Here is a 20,929-nt window from a genome sequence, read left to right on the forward strand (position 1 = left end):
GCGAGAGATGAGGCGCAGGTCCCATCCCACCCTCGGCTTTCCCGTGACCCCAGCGGCCAGCTTTTCCTCAGCACCCTCACTCATTCGCTCCCCTCCTGGCTGCAGCCTGTGCCCAACACTGCCCTCTCGCACCCACTGCCCACCTGGCTGGTGAGGCTCAGGGTCTCCTCTGTGGAGGCTTTTCTACTCTACCTCCCCGTGGGCTTCAGTCCTCCCCCCCGCCCCCCGCCTGGAGTCACCTGCCCGCAGACGCATCAGGGCACATGGCACTCCGCTGCACTGGCCACCCCGGAGCCAGGGAGCCAGCGGGCGCCCCAACCCGGAGGCCGACCTCCTAGCCCCGTAGAGCTCCGAGGGGCGGGTGCTCCCCGCTGCAGCCCATTGTGCAGGAACTGGGACCCAGTGTGGCCAGACCCTCTGCTTTCGCATCACAAGGCCAACACCTTAATATGTTAGACCATGAAACCTAATTTTTAAAACTCAGACAAAATTTAAGAATTTCAAAACCACCATGGGGTCCAAACAAAGCCCATCTTCGGACAGGATTCCCCCAGCACCTCCGCGTGCAGCGTGCACTGCACCCCTTCCTCAGGCAGGCAGGGCGTGTCTCCCCTGCACAGGGGGGTTCCTGGAGGAGGTGGGGGTTGGGAGCAGGGGACACCAGCTTTGTGCCAGAAGCTTAATTGCGTCATCTCATGTAACCCTTAGGACAAAGCTTTGAGAAAAAAAACGTTGGCCCATTTTCCAGCCAGGAAAACAGGCCCGGAAGGTGCAGTGACTCCTGGGCGCTCACACCGGTAAACGGCAGTGAGTCCCAGCCCTGGTCTATCTGCTCCTGTCCCCACAGGACTGAGCGCACACGGGTAAGGCGCCGCAGCAGGGGCACCCTACAGCTCTGTGCACCGTTAGCGATGTCACTGTTATGGACAGCGAATAACTTACCGAGCCCCGCGGTTCTAGGTGCACAGGATGGAAACCAAGCAGGACAAGCTAGTAGGTTTGCACCCGGGAGGAGGCAGACACAAACGAGGACGAAGATGGATTAGCAAGTCAGCCCACAGGGGCGCATGCGCGGAGCCGGCGAAGTGACCGAGCTGCCCTCTCGGCCTGTGGCTCCCCGCCCCCTGCCCGCGGCTTTCCCAGGGGAGGCGGGAGGTGTGTTGTGGCTGCGGAGCCCGTCCCGTCGTCTCATGTTCTCCCACATCGTAAACCAGACGGAGCTTCAAGCCTTCAAGAAAGCCCCGATCTGCAAATATTTACCTTTCACTGGCATCTTCCTAGGAGGCCCTCCTTGGGGACAACACATAGGGTGACCCTGGGAGCCTTAAATTCCAGATGTTTCTTCTAGTAAGTGAGGCTGCTCAGTCACGGGGACAGAGTGCACCCCAACCCCATGTGTGCACATCGGCCCTCGGCACACACACGTGCACACACACGTGCACACACATGTGCACACACACACACGCACTGCCTTCCACACTCCACTGCGTTCCAGAGCCCAGAACACCTCTTGGGATCTGCCCAGCTGCTCCTCAGACCCCACCAGGCCGCTCCTGCACAGAACCCCCAACAGACCCAGGTGGGGCGGCAGTGTCCGGGCAGGACGCCGGTGAGGCCTGGGGAAGTGGGGCCACGCCTGCCTCTCCTCTGACAGGACCAGGGGGGCGGCTGGGAGACCTCACACCCCTTCCTCCCAGGCCTGTATCCTCCCGTGCCCTCCGCACTCATGGCTGCCTTGCACCTTGCCTGCCCTCACGCTGTGAGCCTCAGTGGACTCCCCTCAGTGCTGGGAGGAGATACTGATCCGTCCTGAGCGGCCACACTCACTGTGACCTGGTTCAAATCCAAGCTCTGGCACTTACCAGCTGTGTGACCCTGGGCAAGTCACTACACCTCTCTGTGCCTTGATTTTGCAACTATAAAATGGGGACACAGTGATACCTACTACCTCCCAGAGGTGTTGCGGAGTGAACATCTAAGGCATTTAGAGGGTACCTGGCACAGGGCAAGCACCACGTACGTGTCAGCTGTGCTTATGGATATCATTTATTAAAGTCCTAGTATCTAAAACGCCATCTCCCTCTCGTCCTGAGGTAACCATTCCCAGGCTTTGTACTTTGCATCAGTAGCAGAAGGGACAGGAACTAACATGCACAGAACCCTCTCCGTGTGCCCGGCACTGTGCCCAGCACGTTCCCTGGCTTGTCAGGGCCGAGCCTTCCCAGGATGCCAAGAGCTCTCGCACTGTGGGTCAGAGGAAGCGGCCCCCAGTCGCACAGCCGGAAAGCAACGGAAATGGGAAAGAAAGGTCAGGGGCCTTCACCCCTCCTTCTACAGCCCCCCGTCCCCCAAGGAGAAAATGTCGGCAGGTGGGAGCGTGGCTGTCTTCCCCGTGTCCCTGCTGCGGGTTGGGGGGTGCTGGCCACGCAGGGTTCCAGCCCCGCTTCTGGGCACCTGCAAACCTGTGCAGAGGTCTGCCCGTGTGCTCTGAGCTCTTGGCAGGGAAGGCACACACACACACACACACACACACACACACACACACACAAAGAGAAAATTAGAACAGCCCAGCCAAGCTGAAATGCTCCCCCACAGAAGGAGGGCAGTAAAGTCTGATGAACCTGTGCATAACGTTCGAGCTGTGAAGGAGTGAAGTGATATTCCGCACACACGCCGGAAGCAGCATCTCCCGCGTCGCTGCGGCCATTCGAACTGGGGCCCCAGCACACGGAGCTGCTTGGCACTCAGCGGTCCTGCTTTCGGCACCAGCAAAACAAGGCTGCCCACGGACGTCCCAGGCGCTCCACAGCCGAGGGGACATCGGCTGCTCGTGTGGCTTCTAAAGACGTTTCCTGAGCGCCTACCCTGGGTCCCGTCTCTGCCACCCATGGCCCTCTTCCTAGTGGACACGCTTTGGCCACAGCTGTGGGCGAGGCAGGCCCATGTGCCCGGTCAGCCTGACCTCCCTGCCACAGCTGAACACCTGACCGGGCACCTTGGTGGTGGTGGTGGGGTTGCTGGGTGCCATATCGGCTCAACGATGGAGGGGCTTGAGCTGAAAGGGCATGAGGCAGTCAGGGCTGAGGTCCACAAAGAGAAGAATTCCGTCGATCACACACACACAATTTAATAAGCGCCTCCTAGGTACCTGGCCCAGTTCTAGGTGCTCAGAATACAGTGACAAAACAGCAAAGCCCTGTCTCATGGAGCTCAGCCTACAAACTATTGAACAGATCACAAACAGAATAACGTTAGTTTATATCGGCGCTACCAAAACATAGCAATGGGCTGACGAGTGGCGAAGGCAGGGTGTTTGGGGGTGTGCAAATTTGGACCAACTGCTGAAGGAAGCCCTCACTGCGCAGAGGCCTGAGTGAGCCAGCCAGGTGGGAATTCCAGGCAGGGCCACAGCAGGTGCAAAGGCCCTGAGGTAGGGCTGAGCTTGCCGTGCTCAAGGAACAGAAAGGAGGCCCGTGTGGCAGAGACAATGGCATCTGTACGAGGCAGAGAGCGGTCCCTGTGTGGCCCCACCACGTGACTCCTTGGATTGAAACCCTTCCATGGCCCCGCAGAGAGTCCACCTCCTCAGCACCGCCCAGCCCCTCAGCCTCCGTCCCCCTTCCCCCCTCAGACTCAGTCCTGGGGACCTTTCACTTCCCTGCAACCGAAAAGCATCCGTGCGTGCATGTCCAACCACTCCCCAGAAACCGGCTCCCCGATAAGAATTTGGGTAAAATAGCTTATTTAGGAGGTGGTCCCAGGAAATACGCTAACTGTCCACCCATCCATCACCCACCCACGCATGCATCCATCCGTCCAACCATCCATCCAATCATCCATCAACGCATGCATCCATCCATCCATCATCCATGCATCTATCCATCCACCATCCACCCATGCATACATGCATCCGTACATCCATCCGACCAACCATTCAACCATCCACCCACCATTTATTGTCACCTCCCCTACCCCCAGCGGGACACCGAGGACTCAGGCGATCAGGTTTGGTTCTGGCCTCAGGAGCCCTCCGCCAGCAGCCGTCACCAGCCCCACTGCTGGGTCCTCTTCTCACCCAGTGCTGTGACCGAGTCCAGGGTCTGTGTGCCCCCACCTTGGCTCTATGAAGCCTGGAGCCAAAGGCAAACGCTGCAACTTGATCCCCTTCCCGCTCGCTCAGGCTCTGATCGCCTAAGCCTGTGGTCAGCAAACCATGGCTCGCGAGCCACATGCGGCTCTTTGGCCCCTTGAGTGTGGCTCTTCCACAAAATACCACGTGCGGGCGCGCACGTACAGTGCGATTGAAACTTCGTGGCCCATGCGCAGAAGTCGGTATTTTGTGGAAGAGCCACACTCAAGGGGCCAAAGAGCCACATGTGGCTCGCGAGCCACGGTTTGCCGAGCCGCAGTTTGACGACCACTGGCCTAAGCTCAAGGCAGTCACCTGGCCCATAAACATGAAGACGTCCCAGATGTTCTGACATAGTGGAGTCCACACGGCACCTCACCCAACCTGCCCGTCCACCCGCCCCCAGCACTTCCGGCTGACCGCTCAGTCCAGCTTTGCCTGGAGCCCTGTGTCCACGAGGCCAGACCCCGGGCGAGAGGTGCCCCGCGAGCACTGACCTCTCTCGGAAGTACTTGATGGCCTCGGGCTCTATGAAGGTCGGCTCCTCCCGGTAGCCCTGCTCAAACACCTTGCGCTTGTGGCGGAACTCGATGACCGTCTTGGTGTAGGAGTTGAGCGTGGTCACGGAGGCGGCCATGCAGCAGGTGAAGGAGCCCCACGCCAGGCTGCGGGAGACAGGAGAGAGGTGCCGTGAACCCCCAGCCCCAGGCGCCGCTCCCCTGCTCGCTGCCTCTTCGGGGCCAGACCTAAGCAGGTGCCTCCTGGAGAAGAACAAGACGTGGTCCTGCCCCCCCCCCCTCCACCCCGAGGGCTGGGGTGGGAGCAGCATTCTCTGCACCTGGTGACGCAGACCTGGCCGAGCTCATTCCTCAGAGGCAAGATCCAGGGGCCGACACGGGGAGGGTTACCACAGACTCAGTCTGAGCCGACGAGGAAGGGTTTGTGGAGGGGGTTGGGATGCTGGAGCAAGGGAATGCGAGGAGATTAGCCGAAGTGGATGATGAGAATAGATGGGAGCAGGAGCCCTGACAGCCGGCCCTTGTGAGAGCTGAATGACCTTGGTTCCTATGTGACCTTGGGCAAGATGCTTACCTCTCCGCCCCATAGTCCTCACATCCGTTTTAACGGGCATCACAATAGCCGCACCTCACAGCGAGGTTGCAAAGATGAAAGCAGATGGCCCGGTGGGCCTCTCAGAACAGAGCTGGCACGCAGTCCGCGGTCCAGAAAGGCTGGCCATCATTACGACCATCGCGATTAGCACCATTTTTACTGCCCGCTTCTGTCTGACTCCCAGCTCTCCCTCCCAGATTAAATTATAATGACCTCGGGCTCCACGCGTCCCCCCTGCACACGGGGGACTCGGCTGTGCCCACCCGGGGTGTGTGCTGAGCAGCTAGAGCTGGAGGACCTGCCCCCACCCCCACATCTGGGAAGATGGGAGGGTGGTGTGGGGCCCGCTGCCGTCTTCTCCGACCCAGTGCCCATTCTACAAGGGCCTCCTGCCTGAGTCCTCTGACCAGACCGCGCAGTGGCATTTGTAACCGGGGGTTCCAGCCTTGCCGTAGGCACACCTGCCCTGGTTTCCGGTCACTGTCCCCAGTCTCTGCTTTGATGACTGGTTTCCTCCAAATCACGGGCTCTTCTTGTTGCTGCCAACCCTGCTCTGTCCCTGAGCCTCCAGCCTCTCCTGCTGCAGGCCCACAGGGCCCCCCACCACCCACTCATTCCTCAGAGTGAGTGCGGCCCGCCTCCCACGCCCACTGTTCTTCTCTGTCAGCCCAGAGCGCCCGGAGGAAAGCATGGAGCAATGCGAGGATTCGGCCTTTCTCCCCGGATCCACACCATCGTCTGTCCCTTCCTGCCAAACCCACCGAAGGGTTCCCCTGTCCTTTCATGAAAAGGAGCTAGTGTGGATCTTCCAGAAGCTCTGACGATCTGTGACTGACAGCTGTGGGGTGCCAGCCCGGCCCCTCTAAGAACCGCCCCGTCCAGCGGGTGGCTCCACACCCAGTCACAGATGATTGGATAAGGGCTGGACCAACACTATTTAATCAGATAATCCTTCCTCAAGATTCTAGTCCAATCTGGGATGTCTGAACCAGAGGGCTGGAAATTCAGAACTTGAGGATGGCCGGCCCATGTGGCTCCGTGGTTGAGCGTTGACCTATGAACCAGGAGGCCATGGTTTGATTCTGGTCAGGGCACATGCCGGGTTTCGGGCTTGGTCCCCAGTGCAGGCCGTGCAGGAGGCAGCCAATCATGACCCTCTTTCATCATTGATGTTTCTACCTCTCCTTTTCTCTTCCTCTCTGAAGTCAATAAAAAAATATATTTTTTAAAAAAAGAACCTGAGGAGGAGAATGAAGAAGCAGGCTTTTCCCTGGGATCCCATGGGCATATGCATGTTGGTTTCGCCTGACCCTCACCCACTCTGCTAAGGGACCACTCCTCCCCCGCTCTCGGGCCATGCGGTTTGTGTGGGGCCGGCCTCACCCCCAGCCTTTAGGAGTGAGCACATGACCCAGGCCTGGCCAATGAGAGTGTCGCTCCCCTTCGGCCACAGTCATTGGCTCAGGATGGGCATGTGACACCAAAGTCAGGCCGAGACTCACCCCTAGGTCTTAAAAATAAATATCTTTATTGTTGAAAGTATTACAGATGCCCCCTCTCTCCCCGATTGACCCCCTCCACCCAGCCCGGCCACCACCACCCCAGGCACTCACTGCACTATTGTCAGCCCTGGACCCCCAGGGCTGCTGCTGAGGTACCAGGAATGGGCTCAGCTTTCCGCCCGCGGCGATTTGAGCAGGAGCTCCTGGGGACTGTCCGGCACCCAGCAACCTGAGAATGCAGCTGACCCCGAGGAAAGGAGGGACAGACCCCTGCGCTAAGCAGTGTCCCTGGGCTTCCCAGGGTGGGAACCCAAATTCCTGTTTTGAATTCTTTTTTTTTCCTTAAGGAATTGGGTTTCTGTCCGTGGCAACCAGAGTTCTTCTGCAATTGCTTCCTATAAATCCTTTTTGCATAAGTTCATTTGAAGGTGAATGTCTGTCCTTAGGACCAGGGAGCTGTCCTATGACGCCTAGCGAGGACGCCCTGCATTTCCTCACAGCCCTCCGCCACCTGCCATTCTCTTGTGGCTTTTCCCCTCTTATTTATTATTCTAGGTTTTTAAATTACACTTTTAACTTCAAGATAATTATAGGTTCACACGCTGCTGTAAGAAATGATGCAGAGAGATCCATGTGCCCTTTCCCCAGTTTCCCAGCGGTGACATCTTGCAAATCCCGTGCAGGGTGCACCAGGGTCCCGGCAGGGGGACAGCCAGAGGCGACCCTTTCCGCCACAGTGGCCCGGCCCATAGCCACACCCGCTTTCCTCCCAACCTCTGGCAACCACTCATCAGTTCTTCCTTTCTAAAACTTGATCTTTTCAAGAATATTATGGAATAGACGCACACAGTCTGTATGTCTGAGATTGGCTTTTCCACTCAGAATAATCCCCTGGAGAGTCAGCCCAGGTGTGTGTTTAACCTCATGTTCCTTTATATGCACGAGTGTGTCCACATCCGGACCAGCATTGGGTGGTGTCATCCTTTTTAAAATTTATTTTTATTTATTTATTTATCTATTTTCCAATATGTTCTTTTTTATTTTTTATTTTGGAGAGAGAAGGGTGGCTTTTCAGTGCATGGGGCGATGCTCAGCCAACTGAGCCACCCAGCCAGGCCTGTCCTGGTTTTAGTCTGAGCTGCTCTGGGGGATGTGTGGTGGCATCTCCCCGTGGTTCTCACTGCTTGGCCCTCACGGCTAATAATGCTGAGCGTCTTTTCATTTGCTCACTTGCCACCTGAGAATCGTCTCCGGCAGAATGTCTGCCCGTATTTTCCGAGCCCTTTGTCATCGTTGCCGTTTACCGTTGCGTTCTGGGTGTTTTTACACAGCCTGCAGGCCCGTCCCTTGTCAGATATGTGGTTTACAAATCTTTTCTCCCCGTTGTAGCTTGTGTCTTCAACCCCTTACCAACGTCCTTCACGGAGCAAACGTGTTTAATTTTGATGAAATCCAATTATCAATTTTTTTCAATGCGTTTGATGTCAAGTCTAAGAATGCTCTGTCTAGGCCGAGATCCCAAAGATTTTTCTCCTCTTTTTCTAAGAATTTTATACATTTACATTTTAAGTTTAGGTCTATGATGCATCTTGAGTTAAATTTTAAACAGGATATGAAGTGTAGATCAAGAACGATTTTTTCTTTTTTTTGCCTATGAATGTCTAATAGCTCCAGTACCATTTGTGAAAGGCTATTCTCACCTCCACTGAATGAATTTGCATCTTTGTCAAAAACCAGTTGGGCATATTTGTGCGGGTCTATTTCTGGATTCTTCATTCTGTTCCATTGATGTATCTGGGTGTCTATCTCCCCACCGACACCAAGTCTGATTACTGTAGCTATACAATAAATCTTCAAAATCTACGCTGATTTCTCCCACTTTTTCTTCTTCGTCAAAATTGTTTTAACTATTTTAGTTTCCTTTGCCATTCTTTTGTTGTTGCTGTTAATCCTCTCCCGAGAATATTTTTCCATTGATTTTTGGAGGGAGTGGAAGGGAGGGGGAAAGACACAGAGATAGAAACATTGATGTGAGAGAGACACATCGATTGGTTGCCTCCCACATACATTCTGACTGGGGCTGTAGATCGAGCCTGCAACTGAGGTACGTGCCCTTGACTGGAACTGAACCTGGGACCCTTTAGTTGCAGGCTGAGGCTCTATCCAGTGAGCCAAACCAGGTAGGAAATTTTGACATTCTTAATAAATTTTATCATAATCTTGTCTATATCTATAAGAAATGACACTGACATTTTAATAGGAATTGCATTAAACCTGTATACGAACTTGTGGGGAATTGACATCTTTGTCATAAACATGGTATAGCTCTCCATTTATTTAGATCGTCTTTCATTGGCATTTTGTAGCTTTCAGCCTTCAAATCCTGAAGGCGTTTTGTTAGATTTATTACCATGTATTTCACTTGTTTCAGTGTAAATGATATTGTATGTTTAGCTTTGTCCAACTGTTCATTACTAGCTTATAGAATATAATAGATTTTCATAGTTTAATCTTGTATCCTGAGACAGTACTGAATTCATTTATTAGGTCTGGGCATTTTTTAAAAATATATTTTTATTGATTTCAAAAAGGAAGGGAGAAGGAGAGAGAGAGACAGAAATATCAGTGATGAGAGAGAATCATTGATCAGCTGCCTCCTGCACACCCCACACTGGGGACTGAGTCCGCAACCCAGGCATGTGCCCTGGCCAGGAATCAACACCGTGACCACCTGGTTCATAGGTCGATGCTCAACCACTGAGCCATACCGGCCGGGCTAGACATTTTTTTACATGTAGGTTTCATGGATTTTTCTGCATAGACAACCATGTTATCTGCAAATAGATAGAGTTTACTTCTTCCTTTCCAATCTGTATGCCTTTTATTTACTTTTCATGTCTTATTGCACAAGCAAGAGCCTCCAGCAGCACATGGAGTATGAGTGATGCTCCCAATCTTAGATGGAAAGCATTTATCTTCAACACTGAGTACGATGTTAGCTGTCAGTGTTTAGGTAGATTCTCTTTATCAAATTTTAAAAGTTCCCCTTTATTAAATTTTTTTAAAAATAATATTTTTTGTTTTTTAATTGATTTCAGAGAGGAATAGAGAAAGAGCGCAAGAGAGAAACATCAATGATGAGAGAGAATCATTGATAAGTTGCCTCCTGTACACCCCCTCCCCTGCCTCCCCGCCCCCCCGAGGGTCAAGCCTACAACCCAGCCATGAGTCCTGACTGGGAATAGAGCTGGTGACCTCTTGGTTCATAGGTCAGCTCTCAACCACTGAGCCACATCAGCCAGGTGAAAGTTCCCCTCTATTTAGAAAACTCAAGAGGAAAGTAAAATTTTCTTTCTTCTTTCCTGCTGTTCCAAGATTGCTTCTTTAAAAAGAATTTTTTTTTTTTTCTGTTTAGAGAACGTCTTTTTGCCCTTCTTTTAGGGTACACCTGCTGGCAACACTTTTTTTTTTTTCTTTTTAAGTTTTCCTTCACCTGAGAATGTCTTGATTTCCCCTTCCCTTTCCCGGAGGATATTTTTGCTAGAAACACAATGCTGAATTGACGAATTGACCGTTGTTTTCATTCAGCACCTAAAACATGCGGTGCCACCTCCTTCTAGCCTCCATTGTTTCTGATGCAAAACCCACCCTCGTGTAGGTTAGCCTTCTCTATGGTTAAGGTACTGCTTCTCTCCTGCTGCTTTCAATATTTTGTTTTCTTTGACTTTAGTCTTTAAGTTTGACTACGATGTATGGATTTCTTTGGGTTTATCCTGTTTGGAGATTCCCTCCACTTCTTAACTCTGTACCTTTATGTCCTTTAAAATTTGGGGGAGTGTCCAGCCTTTATTCCTTTGAGTGTTTTTATCCTCTTCTCTTCTTCCAGAACTCCAAAGCTAGCTCTTTTGTGATAGTCCCAGGGGTCCTGGAGGTACTTTCACTGACCCAGGTGGGAAGGTTGTTTTATTACTGCTGGGCAGGGTGGGAGCTCTGGCCCCTAAGGCCTCTGCGGACCCCACCCAGCCTCACTGCTCTCTCCAGTGGCCTCTCTGCTGGCACCACGGGGAGGGGGCGGCCTCGTCACCACTGGGCAGTGGTGAAGATCCTGACTCCATCACTCCTCTGATACCACCCAAGCAGGGAGGGGGAGTGGCGCCCACCCAGGGCGCAGCGTGAAAACCTCGGGGCCAGACACCTGCTGGTGTTTGCAGCTTGCACTTCTGAGCTGGTGCCGTCGGGTAGGTGGGTGGGCGGCCTGGTTTTTTGAGCCAAGAGCAGAGCGGACACTGTGGGGAGGAGAGGGGAGGTGAGGAGGGGGTGGCTGTCAGCCACTCTATCCTCTGGGAGCTGAGGGCAGGGCCGGGGGCGCTGGGGGCGCAGACTCAGAGATGCAGGGATGCCATGAAGCCCCTCCCAGGCCCTGCTCAGCGGGAAGACTGACCACTCATTGGCCAGCCCTCGTTCGCCTGCAGGCCAGACGGGCGCAGGGTCGCTGTGCAGAGCACCGGTGTCCAGGCCACCCGGAGGCCCTAGGCTGATGGGATCAGGAGCTGATGACCGCAGGCCTGGAGCCGGGCTAGTCCATCCGCGGCCAGCAGGGCGCTCGGGGGCAGCCACATCTTTCCTAACCCACCCTGGTCTTGGAGAAAAGGAGGCCCGGGTCGCCGGCCTCAGGGGAGATGAGAAAGAGCCAGAGCTCCCTGCTGACCATACAGCCACTGAGTGGTGACACAAGCAAACACCTCTCCAATGGCTCTCTGGGGCCAAAGATCTTCTAAGGTCACAGCAGCAAACACCCCCCATCAGCACCCCCTCCAAGGGATCAATATGCTGAAATGCCAGCTAAGCCCGGCAGAGAGAACAGGGCGGCCTGGGCCCCCAGAGAGTAAAGGGCGAGTGTCCTGCTTCCCCAGGCCCCTGGAGACTGGGCAGTGGGGGAGGGGAGGGGAGAGGTAGCCGCGAAGCCGCTGCACCCCACGCCGATGGGGCTCCAGAAACAAACAGAGAGGCACCACCCTCCCGGGACCTGGCCCAACGTGCTGCTCTAATGCCGTGTGACCTGGGCCAAAGCGCTTCACCTCTCTGTGCTTCTAGCTCATGTATGCCAGCCACAATGTCCCCCCCTCAGTCTGCAGAATGAGTGCTCAGGGTTTCGCTGTGTGTGCCGTGGTGAGAGGGGCCCTTTTCCATTCATCTCCATGTTGATCAAGTGCAAAACAGAAGCACAAAGTGACTAGTTTTCTGCTCTCGCGCCATCACCAGGAAAACTGACATGTGGCTATTCCAGTTCCCACAGGGTCTAAGTGAGGAAAGTGTAAGTGTCAGGCAATAGGGAGTGGTGGGGACTGGGGCGAACTGGAGGGCAGATGCAAGTTAGGCACGGAGGTAGCTTCTAATGGTCAAGGGAAGCCAGAGGCCTGAATTTTTATGCAAAATGTTTACCTTTTTAGATGTTAAACACAAACGTGGACATTTAAATAACACTGTGGCAGGCCAAGCCGATCCCTGGCAGACAGGGTTCAGCCCTGGGCTGTCTGTAGTTTGCAGCCTCTGAGGCCATTGTGAGACTTGGGCCTTTGCCTTTTCTGAGGCTGTGCCCTGGTCCAGCCGGTGGGCCTGGTGCCTCCTCTGTGGGCGTCAATGGCAGGACTCTCAGCTCAGGTTTGGAAAGCATCTCCCGCCGGGCCTGGCACAGAGTCGGTGGCACCAAGCTTAGTTTTATCCTGCTCCCAGGGGCTGGGGAGGGGGCTTGCCTTGGCATGGTCACAGGGAGACCTGGAGAGAGCTGAGACTCAGAGCTGCCAGGAGCAGGCAGGCAGGAGGCTGGAGGGCCCGGGGATCAGGGCGGGGATGGGGCTCCCAAAGCTCAGGCAGGGCCAAAGGAGGCGGTGGGGGAGTGAGGGGAGACATCAGCCAGGGCTGGGTCCTAAGCAAACACTGAAGTTCTGGGGGCTAAGGCGAGCGGCGAGTCCGGTGGGGGTGAGGGGTGGAGCCTGGGGAGCCAGGGAAGGGGGCTGCTTGCCATGGGATGCCATGCTTCTGGAGATTTGGGCCACATGCCTCTCAACAAGCAAGGCCCAATGTCACTCCACGTGTGTAATCGCTGCCCCTAGTTGAGCACACACTGCACACAAGTACTGGAGGAGCTTGGCCCCACAGTCCTCACAGCCGCCCCCGGAACCTGCGCTACCGTGACCCCTCCTCCAGAGAGGAGCAGCTGAGGCTTGTCTTAATGCCACATTCCCCGGCGTGACTTCCCGTAGTCCTGGCGGTAGCTTGTCTCCAACGAAGGCCCCATGAGCCACCGCTCCTGGGCTGGGGTTTGTGCAGCCCCTTCTCCCTGAATCTGGCCCCATCACTTGCTCCTGGGCAAGAGAATACACACAAGGGACCCTGGGACTTCCGGAGCAAGGCTATAAAATGAACTTGTAGCTTCTGCTAGGATCTCTGGGAACACTTGCTCCCCGCAGGGGCCCAGACACCGTGCTGGGGCAGCCGCTCCACTGGCAGCCCCAGGGGAGCCCCCAGCGCCCGCCTTGCCACCTGCCAGCACTGCCAGGGGCCATCTGGATGCCCAGACCGCCGACATCCGTCTGAGGCGTCACGGAGGGCCCCGCGCCAGGCCCCCAGCTGAGCGCAGCCAACCACGGAGCCGTGAGAGATCATCATGAATTTCCACTGTGTGACGGGTCTGCATCCATAGAGGGTGGCAGCACGGCTCACAGGCTCCGTGTGGCGCACTCAGGCCGTCCCGTGTCACTGCTGAGGACACTGAGGCACGGGAGGGGGCGTGGCTTGCCAGGGTCCACAGCAGGCGAAGGTCAGAGGCAGGATCTGCTCTAGAGGCCACCCTCAGCCAGCCGCCCCCCGCTCCCCTCGCCCAGCACAGCGCAGCGGCGTGAGTGAGGCCTCACTAATGGGTTCGGTCAGACTCCTACCCGCACCTGCACCTCCCTGAGCAGCGGCCCTCCCGGCGGAATGCTCTGCCCTTCCCGCGGGGCCCGTGACGGCCGCGGGCCTGTCTTGCCTTGGAGCTGGTCTCCTCACGGCCGCCTGGGGCTCTGGGGCCAGAATTGTGACAAATGGCCTCACACATATTAAACTAGAGAGATGACACCACAAGGCCCTGCCAGGCCCCAGATGCGAGGCATGAAAAATGGGGCTGGTCCATCTTGCGGGCCTCGGTGACAAGGAGAAATGGGTCAGCCCTAATAGGGACTACACATTGGGCCCCCGTCTTAAATAAGTCACATGGGAATTCGCTGCCCCTTGGGGGCGGGGCGGCCCTTGGGGAGCAGCGGAGCCGGGCAGGAGACTCGGCTTTGCGGGAAAAGGTGCCCACGGCCGACTCCTGCAGCTCGGGTCTCGGCACCGAGTGCCAGGGTGGAGAGCCAGGGCTTCGGGAAAGAGAGGCCGGTGGGAGGAGGCGGTTCAGAGTCCTGGGCCGGTGACCTAACCTTTCTGAGCCTCTGCTTCCACATTTGCGGGGTTACTGTCCGTGTTACATTTCAGATCGGTAACGGTAACATCAGAAGAGCATGTGCACGCGTCAAACAGTGCGGGAGGCGCACAGGAGCCGTGTCTGTCCCCATCATCTCCCCGGCCGCACACGGGCTGAAAGCAGGGGTCTGGAGCCCCCGCCTGGGCCCGCCCCAGCTCTGCCACCCACAGGCGGGTCCCCTGGACGCCGCCCTGCAGCTCCCCTGCCTCCGTCACTCCACTCCCAGCACGGCTGTGATGACACACCTGTGCTCACTGCACGGAGTCAGCACCCACAACTGTTCTCTCCCCTCCTGTCTCCCTCTCTAGCGCGGGGTGACTGCCTCCCAAGGTGAAGGTCTAAGGAGGAGCTGCTGGTGGGAAAGGAGGGATGGGTAAAGGGAGTCAGAGCTTTAGCTGGTTCCACTGCCACGGGTCTCCTTAAAGGGGATCAGGGGTGGTGTTGACGGGCCAGGGTCCCTTTAAGGGGCAGAGCCATGCAGGGGGAGGGGATGTCGCAGGCGTCCCCAGGGTCTGCACTGGGTCTGTCTCAGGCATTGCTCTCCTGACAGCCGACCACCTTTCCCTGAGGTGCCCTCTCACCTCCCCGTCTGCCGTGCCCCATCCCAGCTCACTGTCCATCCCTCCTCTGCCAGCTTTCCTGAGCAAACCCTCCCTGGGCCTCCTGCCAGGAGCTGTGGGAGTGAGCCCTGCTCTGTGCTCCCACCGTGGTGTGTGATCACCTCCTCACGCCCCCCTCCCCCCAGGAGAGTCCACATCATTGCACAGAGCACAGGTCACTCATCTCAATGCCCCTGCAGTGCTGTCCTGGCACTGCTGTACCCCCATCCCGCCCCCCCATACACACACACACACACACACACACACACACACCCGCCAGGAGAGCGGCCGGCCCGTAAGTGCTCAGTGAGTACGTGTTGAATGACCGAGTGGGTAAATGGCTCAGCCACCAGAGGCAGACGGAACCCCTGTGCACTGGGCAACTACTGTCAAGGTCTCTCCAGCACACACTCCTTCTGATAACAGCCCCCCAACCCAGGTTTCCTCTGGGGGACACCCCCCCCCCCCCCCCGCTCTGTCCAAGGGTTTGGGTGGGGCCAATAGCATGTGACTCAGGCCAGGCCAATGAGAGCAGCCCTGTCTCCTCAGGGTCTAAATCACTGGTTGAAGGATGGTCACATGACTTAAGCCAAGCCCGCGAAAGGCAGACCCGGGGTCTGGGCTGGAAAGGGTGTGCGGACGGCCTCTCTCTGCTGGTCCTGCTGCATTTGTAGGATGAAGGCCTGGAACGGAGCGTGGTGACCCTTTGTGACATCACTTGGGGAAAAGCTGCTTGTGAACGAAACCAACACAAAGGGAATGGAGGCAGAGAAGAGGGGGAGGATGACAGTCCCTAAGGAATCAGCTGATCACCTGGAGCCAGCCGTGCCTGAAGCCGGCGTTTCGGTAGCTCACCCAGCACCCAGGCCACCCACTCGCCATTCGAGAGTCTAACTCATTCGCAGCCCAGAGACGGGCCGGGTCAGCTGAGCCATGAGCTCATGACACTCCCTGTCGTGGTGGTGGCTCAGGAGAGAAAGTGGCCTGAGTTGGGCTCATGGGAGGGAGGCTGGGGACTGTAGTGACTTTGGGGAAAGGGAAGCCCCCCATTCCCCATCCCTGTATGTGAAGGAGGAGCTTTCTCACCACCGCCCCCCGCCAGGGAAGCCTGGCCAGGAGTGGAGTCGGCATGTGGGGGGCAATGCTCAGTGGCCACAGAGGGGACACTCAGCCCCGTGACGTCAGCGACGCTGGTCAAACGGGTCCTGAAGTCCACACACAGCTACACTCCCCATGTTCGGGAACCCGTGCTTCCTCATTGCTCAGACGAGTGTGGGTGGGGTTTCCCTTGTGACAAGCCATGCCCCCTAGGTGGTCCCCAAAGACTAATACAAACCCCTGTTTACTCAGCTAGGGAGGCTATCACTCACAAGCAAAGGGATCCTGGCTGGTTCTGCCTTTCGCACACCGTGCTCTGCGGTCCGGAGCCCCTCACTGGGGTCCTCGCACCCTTGGGACCACCCAGCACCCCCATGGCTCGCCCACCTCAGGTCTCGCCAGCTTCCACCTCCACCTCCACAGCCTCTAAGACAGGGGCTGGTCCTAACTGGTGCGGCTCAGTGGATAGAGCGTCGGCCTACGGACTCAAGGGTCCTGGGTTCGATTCCAGTCAAGGGCATGTACCTTGGTTTCGGGCACAACCCTAGTAGGGGTGTGCAGGAGGCAGCTGCTCAATGTTTCTCTCTCATCGGTATTTCTAACTCTCTATTTCTCTCCCTTCCTCTCTGTAAAAAATCAATAAAATATATTTTTTTAAAAAAGACAGGGGCTGGCGAACTTCCTCTGTAAAGGGCCAGACAGTAAATATTTCAGGCTTTGTGGGCCGTTCCACCTCTGTCCCTGCAGCGGGAAGGCAGCCGTAGACTACATATAAATGATGCACGTGGCTGTGTCCCAATAAAACTTTATTTATGGACACTATACATTTGAATTTCACATAATTTTCACATTTCACAAAATATTCTTCTTCTTTTGGTTTATTTCCAAGAATTGAAAAGTGTAGAAACCATTCTTAGCTTGCGGCTGATTAAAATGATAGTGGGCCCGATCCGGTCCACGCGGCAGAGTTTGTCTACCCTTTCGACTCCGGGCTCACCCCCCTTCCCTCTGCCCCCCCCCCCAAAAAAAAAACCTGGGCTGAGCTGCTGAAGTCCCAGCATGCCTCGGGCCTCTTATGTCTGAAGGTCAAAGCCACTTACCAGAAGGACCACCCGTAGTCCCAGGAATGGGGCCTCCAGTCCTCAGGGCCGAGGCTCACCGTGACCTGGAACACCTGCGTGTACATCATGTGGGCGACCATTCCCAGGAGGCCTGTGGGGGAGCAGAGAGGGAGTCAGCAAGCAAGGCGGGGCTGTGTGCACCCCAGGGGCGTCGGGGCGTGGTTTTCTGTGGCTCACGGTCAAGTCTGTGAGCCCTCGGGCTGGGAGAGCTTCGGTTCGAGGGTCTGAGCGAGAGCCCCTCCCGCACATCTCCCCGCGCAGCCCTGGGCAGGGCACCTCCCTCCTCTGAGCCTCAGCGCTTTCCGCTCAGGATGAGGCTGTGACAGCCGAGCGGAGGGGCGTAAACCGAGGAGCCTCCGTGCCTGGTGCCCACTGGACACGCTCATAAACCCGGGCCGTGCCCCCGTGTGGATGCGGCGACGGGAGCCCTCGCGGTGCCACGGTGCACAGCTGACTGGCACAGACCCGACTTGCAGAGGGAGCGACACGGTACCGAGGAGGGAAGGGGTCGCTGGCAAGAGGAAGAAGGGAGCCAGGGATGCGTATGCACTTACTGTGGCCAAGCACCTGTCAGACCCTCACCTCCATTTTTGCCTCTTTTGATCTTCATAACAACACTTGGAAGTGCCTGGCCCTGATCATGGAACTTCCTTCAGGGGCTCCGGCACCTGTGTCTCCGTCCAGCCGCCTGGCCCAGGCCTGGTGGGCACAGAGGACTCAGAGGCGACACAGAGGCGGGGCCTGTGCTCGGGGCTGGTGTCAGCCTCGCGTGGACACTTCCCCTGCTCTCTGACCCCAGGTGAGGGCTGCCCTCCAGGGCTGCTGGGGGCACTGAGGCAGAACATCCCGGGGGAGGTGACACACAGGTGCCGAGTCCCGTCAGGAGCCCCAGAGGCTTGGCACCCCCCAGGCTCTCTGTGCCAGGCCTGAGGACACCAAGACCCCATCCTGAGCTGCCCGCCCCCTCGGCCTTGGCTCTGTGGGAAGGGGGACGAGGGGGCGAGCCTGCGGATAGCTTTGTTTCTTTCCTTGACACCGTTTTTTGGTGAACTTGCATGGGATGCCTTGATAATGAGGTGCCATATTTAATGTGTCCCATCAACTGATGGCATTGAAGTTGCCTCCAGGATTTTGCTCTATAAGCAATGCTGCAATGAGCTCCTCCTCACGGGCCAGTGCTGGAGATGATGAACGCTGACAATCTCGCCCATCGCACGGTGAAGCACGCAACCCCGACATTGTTCTACATCTCATATTTCCCTCATTGCTAGTGAGCCTGAGCATCGTCACATGTTTGTTAACATTTCTGTTTCTCCTTCTATGGATTTGCCTGTCTGTATCCTTTGTCAGCTTTCTTTTTAAAAATTCTTTTTCATGATCACGTGGTAGGAATTGTTTGTAGGTCTTGGGTACAAATCCCGTCTGTTGCGTGGACTACACATAGCTTCCTGCTTGTCTTTTCCCACGTACAGAGGCCTCCTTTGTTAAAAATAGACTCTATTTTTAGAGCAGCTTTAGGTTTGCAGAGAAACTGAGCAGATAGTAGAGAGTTCCCATATGCCCCCTCTCTCCGCCCCACAGTCAGTGGGGTTCATGTGTTACAATTCATGAACCAGTATTGAGGCATTTTTAAAAGTATATTTTTATTGATTTCGGAGAGGAAGGGAGAGGAAGAGAGAGATAGAAACATCAATGAGGAGAGGGAATCATTGATTGGCTGCCTCCTGCACATTGGACCGAGCCCGCAACCCAGGCATGTGCCCTTGACCGGAATCGAACCTGGGACCCGTCGGTCCGCAGGCCGATGCTCTATCCACTGAGCTGAACCAGCCAGGGCTTGCGGCATTGTTACTAAATCTATGGTGTACATTTGGCCACTGTTGGTGCTGCACGTGCTGTGAGTTTGACACTTGTATAGAGAGGGACCCCAGTCCTGTGCCCAATAGGCTCCCGGCCCTAAAATCCCCGTCCCCCACCCTCCTCCCTCCCTCCCTCCTCCCAGCCCCGGCGGCCCCTGATCTTCTCACTGTCTCCGTAGTGTTGCCTCTTCCAGAACGTGGGATTGTTGGGATCACAGAGTGGCTTCTCCCACTCAGCGATGTGCATTTCGGTGCCTCCGTGTCTTCCCGTGGCTCGCTGGGTCGTCGCTGTTTGGTGCTGAATGACGCTCCCCTGTCGGGATGCACCTCAGCTCATCCACCATCACCCGCTGAAGGGCACCTTCACTGCTTCCAGTTTGGGGTGATTGTGAATAAGGCTGCTTTGGTCAGACATCTTGACATTTGATGTAGTCAGACCCATCCGTCTTTCCCTTTTTGTTTTGTTTTTAAATATATTTTATTGATTTTTTACAGAGAAGAAGGGAGAGGGATAGAGAGTCAGAAACATTGATGAGAGAGAAACATCGATCGGCTGCCTCCTGCACACTCCCTTCTGGGGATGTGCCCGCAACCAAGGTACATGCCCTTGACCGGAATCGAACCTGGGACCCTGGAGTCCGCAGACTGACGCTCTATCCACTGAGCCAAACCGGTTAGGGCACGTCTTTCCCTTTTTGGGTTGCACTTCCTGTGTCTGACTTAAGAAAACCAACACCATACACAGAGTCTTCTATATTTTTCAAACGTACTTACAGCTGTTTGTTTAATTCCTTGGGGAATTTATCTTAGTGACTGTGAGGTAAGGATCTAGCTTGACTTTCTTAAATGAATCACTAATTGCTATGAGCCCTTACAGAATCAACTACCTTTCTCCACTGATTTTATTTTATAAATATGTTTTATTGATTTCAGAGATGACATGAGGGAGAGAGATAGAAACATCAATGATGAGAGAGAATCATCGATCGGCTGCCTCCTGCAGGCCCCACACTGAGGATGGAGCCCGCAACCCGGACATGTGCCCTGACCGGGAATCAGACCGTGACCTCCAGGTTCACAGGTCAGCACTCAACCGCTGAGCCCCGTCAGCCGGCTCTCCACGGATTTTAAACGACACTTTCACCCCATATTCCACTCCCACATCTACACCAGCCTGGTTCCTCTCTCCGCATCCTGTTCCCGCGTCAGCACCGCACTGTTTTAATTATGTAACTTACGGTCCAGTCTGTCGCTGCCCAGGGCTCACTCCCTCTGCAGCTGCCCCTCCCTAGGGCTTTGCCCCTTGGCAGGACCCTGACCCCTTCCTTAGCCCCCACCAGTCCTTCCTGAGGCCTGGACCTTGCTCTCCAAACCGCAGTTGTTGCAGCTTCTTCGGTTTCTTCCTCACGGTGCCCGGCCAGGTGCTCTTTGAGTTATTTGCTCTCTCAGTGCCCCTGTCTTCTCATCTATAGAATGGGGACAGGAGCTGACACTGGCCGTCCAATGAGCATCCGCTAAGGAACTGGAACCGTCATGGGAACACCCCCTCCTGATGTCAGGGCAGGGGGACAGCACAGCATTTTACTGCAAGATCTCTCAGCGGGACCCCGGAGCTGGACCGGCCTGCTGGCAGACTAATTAATTTTCTGAATTGTTGGTATAGAAAAGCATTGATTTCTCAATTGAATCCATTTATTCCCAAATCTGAAAGGCCATGCTTTAAGAAAATCCAATCAATGAAATTGCAATTGGTGAGAGTCTCGAATTGCATTTTAAAGACTCCGCTTGGGAAGCCCGCCTCCTGCCCATGTGCCCTGGACGCTCACACACCGACAGCCACGTGTGCCACCGGCCTCAGCGGAAAGGACCATTTTCAACTCCTCTGGGTTAAACAATGGCATGCTGATGAGCGACCGGACCTCCTCACTGAGGGGCCCTGCATGAGTGAGGCTCTCCTGCCGGGAGGCTTCCCGGGGCACCCCCACCAGGGGTCACGGTGTAAACCCC

At 55.7% G+C, this 20,929-nt stretch overlaps 1 protein-coding gene across 1 annotated transcript in view; it reads right to left on the minus strand.

The window, feature by feature from the left end:
- GSG1L (GSG1 like) overlaps positions 1–20,929 on the minus strand; it is a 187,488-nt gene that overhangs the window by 24,624 nt on the left and 141,935 nt on the right. Inside the window, exons 4-5 of the mRNA XM_081089546.1 lie at positions 17,043–17,154; positions 4,627–4,794 (exon numbers count right to left, since the gene is read on the minus strand). Coding sequence (XP_080945672.1) covers positions 4,627–4,794; positions 17,043–17,154 — 280 coding nt within the window. The remainder of the gene's footprint in view (positions 1–4,626; positions 4,795–17,042; positions 17,155–20,929) is intronic.

Source organism: Myotis nattereri (assembly GCF_964212035.1).
Source record: "Myotis nattereri genome assembly, chromosome: 4".
Classification (NCBI taxonomy): Eukaryota; Metazoa; Chordata; class Mammalia; order Chiroptera; family Vespertilionidae; genus Myotis; species Myotis nattereri.